At 43.3% G+C, this 9,551-nt stretch overlaps 2 protein-coding genes across 2 annotated transcripts in view; one reads left to right on the top strand and one right to left on the bottom strand.

The window, feature by feature from the left end:
* The window catches only part of dtnbb (dystrobrevin, beta b), a 302,359-nt gene that overhangs the window by 178,706 nt on the left and 114,102 nt on the right, over nt 1-9,551 (top strand). The gene's annotated exons all lie outside the window — the stretch shown is intronic.
* rps6ka5 (ribosomal protein S6 kinase, polypeptide 5) overlaps nt 1-9,551 on the bottom strand; it is a 47,508-nt gene that overhangs the window by 27,247 nt on the left and 10,710 nt on the right. Inside the window, exons 11-15 of the mRNA XM_037694970.1 lie at nt 8,330-8,423; nt 6,991-7,161; nt 6,527-6,718; nt 3,314-3,473; nt 2,130-2,326 (exon numbers count right to left, since the gene is read on the bottom strand). Of these exons, the coding sequence (XP_037550898.1) occupies nt 2,130-2,326; nt 3,314-3,473; nt 6,527-6,718; nt 6,991-7,161; nt 8,330-8,423 (814 nt within the window). The remainder of the gene's footprint in view (nt 1-2,129; nt 2,327-3,313; nt 3,474-6,526; nt 6,719-6,990; nt 7,162-8,329; nt 8,424-9,551) is intronic.

Raw genomic sequence — 9,551 nt, 5'->3', positions numbered from 1 at the left:
GTCACCACCTGTCACCATATGTCACCACATGTCACCACCTGTCACCACCCGTCACCACCTGTCAACATATGTCACCACATGTCACCACCTGTCACCACCTGTCAACATATGTCACCACATGTCACCACCTGTCACCACATGTCAACACATGTCAACACATGTCACCACATGTCACCACCTGTCACCACCTGTCACCACCTGTCACCACATGTCACCACATGTCACGACATGTCTCCACCTGTCACCACATGTCACCACCTGTCACCTGTGCTCTCAAGTGTGATGCTAAATTAAAAAATAGTTTTTTTATGGAGAAAAAAGTTTTAAATTTTGCTATTAAGAACAATAACCGTTGAGTTTTTTTTATTAACGTTAATTAATAAGAACTCCGGCCGTGTTTTGGTAAAATATCTTCATAATGCATTTTAAATATTCAAGCAGGTGTGTCGGTCCATACGAGCAGGTGGGGCAGAGCTCCACTACATGACCTCTCTCTGCTGCTGTCTTCACTTGCTCCACTCGTCCTGGTTTGTATTTGTAATTATTTTTCTATCCTTGATGTGTTTTTGTCTTTCAGGTACACCTGGACCTGTCATTCTGTGTCTGGTTCTACTTCCTGTCCTCTCAGACCCAGTCGGTCAAAGCAGATGTCCGCTCGTCCTGAGCCTGGTTCTGCTGGAGGTTTCTTCCTGTTAAAGGGAGTTTTTCTTTCCACTGTCTCCTTTGTGCTCGCTCAGGATGGGAGACTGTGACGAAGTGAAGACTGAACACAATGTGCTGCTTCCTCAGATACAGAACTTTACTAATTGTTTTTTGTGTGTGGATGTTTCTGTTCAGTGTCCTGAGACAGCTGTTGTGACTTGGCGCTATAGAAATAAAATGAATTATAATTTAATTGAACATTTCCACCTGACGGCAGCTGAACAGAGTCTCATCGGGCAGTAAAATATTGGGGCCCGTGGAGACGTTCTGCTGGTTTTAGATCATTGATACGACCTCTGCGAACACTAGACCTGACAGGAGCTTATCAAACAGAAGAACCTGCCGTGTCCAGCAGAGGGGACACAAACAGACCAGAAACCTGAGGGGGACACAGGAGAATAAAAACCAGGACATCTTCACCAGTAATATCTCATTTAACCAGTTCAGTGGCTTCAAGTAGTGTGGCTGTGGGTCCGAACTCTGCTCGGAGCTTTAAAATCACTGTTTAACTTTTACACTTTTTTAAACGACTTTGCAGAACTTCCTTCTTTAACTTTGTTAATCTGGAGTAATATTGAAGAATTATTATTTAAAATCAAATTAGAAATCCAATCCAGAAATCTGTGTCCGTTCAATTTCACTCAGTTAAAATAAAAATAAAATATTGTTTCAGGTGGGAGGTTCGTTTCTCTGAATGAACTCGGACCGTTTTCCAGAGACACGACCTCGACTCGCAGGACGGAGACAAGCAGCCACATTAAGATAAATATTAAGGAGTGTATCAGTTTTCACAGAAAATGTACCACAAACTGTAACATTTATGTGGTTGTTGATTCAGGAAATGAACGTGTGCCTCCATAAGAATTATGCTCAGTAGCCGCTGCTGCACCGTGCCAGAGTTACAAACTGAGATCATCTTTTGTTGAGAAGTGGCCGAGCTGTAGCCACTGGGTCAAACCTTCAAAATGAAGCTCTCTCATGCAGTGCTGCTGTGAATGACTCTCAGGCACTACCACCAGGGCTGTCCAAGCAAACTGCTCAGGGACCACAGCTCAGGGGCCACAGCTCAGGGGCCACAGCTCAGGGGCCGGACATCCAGCAGTTGTTTGTTTTACGGTCTAAAATCTAGTTTTATTTTAAAATGAACCCGTTGGTGGGCCGAACTGAGCTCACCTGAGGGCCTGATTTGGCCCCGGGCCACCAGTTGAACAGCCCTGCACTACAACAAAAGACTTTAGCTCTTTATCAGTAAAACTGTGTCGCGGCACGTTTTCTTCTAGCTAATGTCACTTAGGCGTGGCGACCATCTTGCACTGAACTGACTCCAAACGTGCATTAGTTGTGGATGAACAAGCACTGAATACTAACGCTGCATGAGATTCAGCAGCGGGTGTACAGCGTTCTTTAATGCCAGACACGTATCTGACCAACGTTACACGATTCCTCTTCTTGTTTCTTACATTAAAAGTTGCTTTGACACACGTGTGGACGGAGGCCGTGGAGGAGCCGAGGATGTCCGGGGTCATGAGCGGGTTGGAGGACAGCTGGCTGTCGTCCTGTAGCCAGGCGTTATAACGAAGACCACACATTTTGATCCGCTTGTTTGGATCCACTGTGAGAAGCTCTGCAGGAAAAACACACTCCTGTTTCACTTTTCACACTCTTGTTACGAGGGAGAGTAAAGGTGAGTCACAGAAGGACGTCATCTGTTTGTTCAACATCTGTTCAACATCTGTTCAACATCTGTTCTGGTGAGCAGCACATGGTTCTATTAGAAAATGACTCAGTTCTTATTTAATTTGCATCTGATTTTCTCTTTAAATTTATAATTTTACTTGCAAACTGGACTTTTCCCCATTTTTGTTAAACCTTTCCATTTTTTGTGAGTTGTCATGTCAAACTGTGAGACACCTCCAATTTAAAATGTTACTAACTTCCACCTGTGAAAAATCACTAACATTAGAAACTTCTTCTTCCTAAATGTTTAATAAAACGGTGGTTCATGAGATATTTATGTATGGAACACCTAAACCAAGTCAGATGGATGTATTTTATTATTGCTGCAGTTTCAGAGGCGGACAATAAGAAACTGAACTCTAAATATTAAATGAACAGACATCACGCTGTGGCTTGCATCATCGCAGCAGCTCTGACAGCATGAGGTCACAAACAGTTGGTCTACGCTGCTCAAACTCAACTAAAGACGTAAAGACCGTCTAAAGTTCAACGGCTTTATAAAAAAACATTTTAGGGAAACTAATTATGTAAGAAACGGCTGTGAAAAATATAAAACCCTGAAATAACTAACAAAGTGGGGCGGGCAGTGCCTTGGGGGGACCACGCGCCCCTCTTGGATACTGTCGTGAGCGTTTAGCTACTTTTAGCTTCTGGCTAGTGTTCTGCTTGTTTTAGGAACTCAGTTTCAGCTTCTTCAGCAGCCACTCAGCATTCACTGACTAACAGAAAACTATTGTCCAGTTTCCTCTTATTTAAGTGTATCTAACTTAATAAAACTACAGATGTGACCACACACCAGTTTTAAATGCAACAGCATCGTTTTTTCAACATTAAAAGAAACATTTGACAACGGTGAACCGGCTCATGCTCTCACCCTGTATCAGCTCTTTGGCCTGCTGGGATACGTTTCTCCAGGCTTCTCCTTCGAAAGAGAAATCTCCCTGTTTGATCTTTTTCATGATCTCCTCTGCGCTGGTGTGCGCCAGCTTCTTCTCCTGACACTGGAAAGGCACCTGTCCGGACAGCATGGTGTACTGAAACAGAGAAAAACCAGCATCCAACCAAATGTCTGTGGCTCAATACTCATCACCTGCTGCAAAAAACATCAAATAAATAAAAGAGGTGCGCAATAAGGTTTTCGGTTGTTAGAGCTCTAATGCCATACGGTCAATATAATACTAATAATTAATACGAGTGAGGCACATCAGCTGTTAAATGCTTGTTTTAATTACCAGTATGACCCTGGTCACACCAGCACTGAGTACACCTGTGCTCACCTCACCTGCCCTCAGACATCATTAAAACGACCACGGTGGGTAACGAACGACCCTTTTGACAACTGCAGCTAACTTGGCTTGCAGGACAACGTGCACAAAGCACGTCAGAGGCCATTTGATCAGGAATGCATGAAAAACAATCCAGGGGGTGACAGAACAGGAGCTCTGGATGGACAGACATCTCTCTCTCAGCCATCGAACCGTTTGTGCACTCTTACTATTCATGCTACCTCTTCTCTTTTTTTAATTCTCCTTCTTCATGCAGAAAACGTCTGCAAACAGAGACGACATGTGTGCAACCAGAAAGCAACATCTGGCATCAGCTGCTGCGCTTGTTCTTCTTATGCTTTGATACAGCTCACCACAGGATGCTGAAGACCCAGGGAGAAGACAAGAGGAGCATCAAGCTCAAGACCAGATGCTCACACGGTCCTGCAGAAAACCATTAATCTACAAACCCAATTAAAAATAAAATAGTCATGGAGGGGCTTCAAAGTGGAGCTCAAAACTGTGACTCTACCAATGTGTTAAAAACCCAGAGGGCTGCAAGTGTTTCACAGTCTTTAGCTAAGGCTGCCATTATTCAGAGTATTGATGATCGGTTTATCACAAATCATTCATTGTGGTCACGTGCAGGCACTGAAGAGTTACTACTATTAATATCCTGCACGTGATGGAGCAGCTGTAGAAGAAAGAACCATCAGAATTGAGATTTTCAAATATTTTAATTCTAATTGACATGAGCAAATTAAAAGAATTAATGTAAAATAATTCCACCTGGCAGTGACCTGCCAAATTGTTTCCAGTGTTTTTCCCAACACACCTATCTCCAAAACCTGCCATTTGTTCCCTCTGCTCCCCTTAAAAGGATCCTCTTTAAACAGCCTCACACAACAAACCATTGTCTGCTTAGAGGGTCTTCTGTTTTAACGTATCGTGCATGTTATAGTGTTTTTATTGATTTACTTATTCTTTTACAAATGCCGATTTAAAACTGAATTATTGACTCGTTTTGTGTTGCAGTTATGATCCCGATGTCAAAGACAAGCATCTATTTCATGAGATCTCCTGATGCATGCTCAATATTTCATGAGCTGTTACAGACGATAAAGTTGTGAAGAGACAACTCAAAGAGTCCTTTCTGCCATCGTAGTTTATTTTGAAAGTGCTTTTAAAGGGAATGTGAGCTTTACTGACAGAATACGTGCATCTCTGTTGATCCATCAGCCCGGTGAAAACGAAAGACAATCCAGATCCTTTAGACACGTCCCTGATTCAGCGGCAGGTTTGTCAGCTGCACGACTTGGGAGTAAACTTTATTTCTTCAGTTCTTTATGACAACTGTGTGGACACATGACACAATGGTTCAAAATCATCAATGCTAGCTGAGCGCTCTTTAAGACCAGTTCTCTGCTTTTAAACGGTCTCTGCATTTGTCAGCATGAGTATATGATGAAGTAAAGAGGTGCTGTAAAAAGAATAAATCTTTAGAAGTTTGTAGAGGTGCCTTGTAGTTGGATTATTGGACCGTGCGAGGATTTGTGCGTGTCTCCCCCTTGTGGTCTGTCCCAGCTCCTGCCGCTCCCACCTGTTGTCCTTCCCCAGGTGTTTGTCACTGTCTGTTCGTTAGTGTTTGTACTGTAGTTTCCAGCATATAAGTCACAGTTTTTTGCATAAATTAGCGTGCCTGCAACTTACACAGCGAAGCGATTTATTCATGTTTTATTTCCATATTTATAAACCAAGTTTTGGCTGAGATCTGATGATTTCATTCAATCTGACATGGAAAATATTGAACACTACCATGTTCAGCCACTAGAGGGCCCTCGACTAATATGGCAAACCAAGTGTCTCATTAAAAGGCAAAAGTGGCTATTAATGAGACACTTGGCTTGCCATACCAAGCCACCTTTGACTCGCGCCAGAACTCCTGGAGCAAACGTCAAATCAGCTGCATTTCACTGCCCAGGAGAAATGCAGCTGATTTGACCATTAAAGTGCATTTATTAAGGAAAAGTTCAACTGAGACACACCTTTGCTATAATTTCAAGCAAACAAATAATTGTTTTTAGGTGTTTATCTTGTTACATTTTGAAGAAATGTACAGCGAGTCCTCCCTCAGTGCGATCCCGCCAGTCGACTTTTGAAAACGCAGCTGATTCGACCGTCAACGTGCATTTGTTAAGGAAAAGTTAGACCGAGACACACCTTTGCTATAATTTCAAGCAAACAAATAATTGTTTTTAAGTGTTAATCTTGTTACATCCTTGTTAAAATCCTCCCGTGCACGCTCCCGCAGCCGCCATTTGGCAGCCAATCGATTTTTGGCACAACACCGGCCCACATTTCCAGGTGGTCAGCGGTGACACATAATAGATGCGACTTATACTTATAATGCACATATTTATGGATTGTTCCACTTTATTACACATATTTGGACGGATGCGACATGTACGGTGTAAAATACGGTATTTAAGTCTGCGTCTCTGTGTTCCCCGTGTCCGCACATTGTCCTTTGTTCTGTCTCCCTCTGTGAGTGATGCTCCATCGTCAGCCTGTTCTTGTGTTAATAAATATTATTCTTATTTTACCCTGTGAGTTCCCTGTGCCTGCCTGCACCACTGGGTTCACACACACCGACAGAATCCTAACAGACAGGAACTGTCATCAGGCTGCAGCTTCGTTCAACTGCAGTAAAACATGATTTTTACAAGTAGTAAATAACTCAGATAACAGCCTGCTGATGCCTTTTACTCAGTATTATTACCCAGTACGTCTCATATTACCAGTATGCTGCAAGATGAACTTACCAAAATGACCCCCAGACTCCACAGGTCACAAGACTCATCATAGCCATCATATTTGAGGATCTCGGGGGCGGCGTACTGCAGGGTGAAGCAGGGCGTCTTCAGCAGCTGATTGTCTGGCGGTTTTAGACGAGCAAAGCCAAAGTCTATGATTTTTATCTCCGAGGTCTCACTCTCGCCTGTGAAGAGCAGATTCTACGAAGCAATTTGAGACACAGACAGCCATCTTTCTTTCTGGTCTTTCCTTTGCTCAGGCTGCTTCAGAGCCGACTACACTGTGCATCAGACTGACCCTGCTGGGTCAAACAGTTTACTCTGGTTCTGAAGAAGATTGTGGAGGAACAACACGACACAGTACGAGAAAGTAAAAAGACTGATTCACTCTTCAAAGCTTCTGATCTAGTTCGTTTGTGTTCACCACAAGAACACAAACAGATGTTTGACCGCTGTGCGTTCGTGTCTGGTACCTCAGGTTTTAGGTCCCTGTGCACCACTCCTACATCGTGCATGTGGCTGACGGCGGACACCAGCTTGCGCATGATGCGGCTGGCCTCCGTCTCGCTGAAATGCTGCTTCCTGCGAATTCTTTCCAACAACTCCCCTCCACCGAGCAGCTCGAGGACCAGGTATGTGTGGAGCTTCAGAAGACGCAAACAGAAAACGTTACGCTCCTACAAACACATTTCACTCCCTTTATTTCACCAGACGTGTTAGCAAAATATCTAATGAACATTTGGTGTGGTATTAGCCGAGTCCTTCTTAAATACTTAAAGTGTTTATAGATCACACCCTAGAGCAGGGCTGTTCAACTGGTGACCCGGGGGCCAAATCAGGCCCACAGGTGAGCTCAGGTCGGCCCCTCAACGGGTTCATTTTCAAATAAAACTAAATGTTAAAGCGTAAAACAAACAATAACTCCTGGATGTTCAAGCCCTGAGCTGGCTTTCAGTAACTGTGGCCCCCTGAGCGATTTAGTTGAAGGGCCCTGCCTACACTACCGACTTGTTACATCATCTACAACGACTGATCAAACTGGCTTCAACTCCAATCACAAGATGATTTTAGCTCAAAATTATGAATGGTGGGCGTTTAATTAATGAATGTAATATTTTATATTTTAAAATGAGAACAATTAGAACAAATAGAAATAACTATTTTCTAATGCTACATTAATTTTATTTTCAAAGTCTGAATCTGATGCAGAACCAAAAGAGAAAATCAGCTCGTGCTTGATTGTATGGCGGCGAGATCAAACTATAATAGAAGTGAGTAAGAGTGAAAGGGGTCTAATAAAGACGGAGGAGAGTGCAGCAGGGTACAGTTTCTCATTAGTGCTGGATCCGGGGAACAAAGGCAGGACGGAGCCGGGCAGCGCTGCTTTGATCTGGGTCACAGGCCTGTGAGGTACAGTAATAACCCCACTGAGCTCATCAGGGCTAAAGTGGTGCTTCTGGGCATGAAGGACTCTGGCTAATGAACCTGCATGCAGTCAGACGCTTGGAAACACCTTTCTAATAACTGAGCTAAGCTACATTCATGCACACTCGGTTTGATTTAAGTGCACGACTCTATTAGCAGCACAAGTGAATCTGGGTTGTTTCTATTCTGCAACACAAAAAAGATCGTTTGTGCAGCTGCAGTTTGTAAATAAATCTGCTCTAAATGATCAAGATGTTCACAGACATGAGGAGTCAGAGAGAAACCTAGACGGCTCCCAGTATCCCCATTAATCTGCCCTGCTCCAGTTCTAGGACCGTTTCCACAGACAACTGCAGAAAACAGAGTTCGTGCTGAATGTGAACTCACCTGGTCGTGGTAAATCTCATGCAGCTTCACAATGTTGGGATGGCCGTCGCACAGCTTCAGAGCTGCTATTTCCCGCTGCGTCTGCGCTTCCATCCTACAGCAAACACACAAAATAAACATAAATAAATAAAATTAAAATATGACATCAGCGCAAGTGTTGGTGAAATGTACTGCACTAAGGGCACCTTGAGTTTGTGCATCTGTTGCCCAGTTTTGGTTTAATACCTCTTTAATTTACAAAAAGGACGATGTGTAAAATGTAAATACAAACATGTCATGACTTTCAAATCTCACAGACATTTTTTACTCTCAATGAAACACAGTAAACATATAACGTGTTTAAGATACCAAGTTATACAATTTTTCAGACCATCAAGTCTATTTGTGCGAGGTTCAAATCATGCCTCTCTGATGGTTTGGGGGTGCATTAGTGTGCATCTTACACATCTGGAAAGGCACCATCAACACAGAAAAGTATTTACAGGTTTTAGAACAGCAACATGCATGTTAGGCTGACAACTCTAAAATGTCCCCAGGTGGGTGAGAGAGTGAGAGTGTGTGTGAATGGTTGTTTGTCTTGTTGTGTCCCTGTGATGGACTGGAGACCTGTCCATGGTGTCCCCCGACTCTCGCACAGTGACTGCTGGATATGGACGCCAGTGAGCCATGCGACGCAGGAAGAAAGAAGCAGGTAAAGGGGATGGATGTATGGATGGATGGACGGACGGACGGATGGGGATGGATGGATAGATGGATGGATGGATGGATGGATGGATGGATGGATGGATGGATGGATGGATGGATGGATGGATGGATGGACGGACGGACGGACGGACGGACGGATCATTTTCAGGGAAGGTCTTGCATAATTCATCAAATGTCAAATGACTGCATCCGTCACAGCATCAGTAGCTTGGGGGCAGGAAAGTCCAGGTGACCTGGCCTGCCTGCAGTCCAGGGCTCAGACAAAGTGAAAAACATGGTCCTGTCCCCAATTATTTTAGTTTTTTTAAACTTGTACAATTATAATATTTAACAAGATTACATTAGGAAGAAAATACAAGTTTATGAAATGTGCAGATCATAACATTTTGTTTTTATTTTTATTTGACACATTGCTTCCAAAGTTTTTGTGACACATTTTTCCATATTTGTCACTTCCTATAGAAGCAGCCCGACTCGTTGAAACGTCCACAGACGTCAGTAAACGACTCGTTGAAAC

The sequence above is a fragment of the Nematolebias whitei genome, chromosome 21 (assembly GCF_014905685.2).
Source record: "Nematolebias whitei isolate Nwh7 chromosome 21, NemWhi1, whole genome shotgun sequence".
NCBI classification, from domain to species: domain Eukaryota; kingdom Metazoa; phylum Chordata; class Actinopteri; order Cyprinodontiformes; family Rivulidae; genus Nematolebias; species Nematolebias whitei.
The sequence above is the reverse complement of the archived record's forward strand: the minus strand, read 5'-3'. Positions and strand labels throughout refer to the sequence as shown.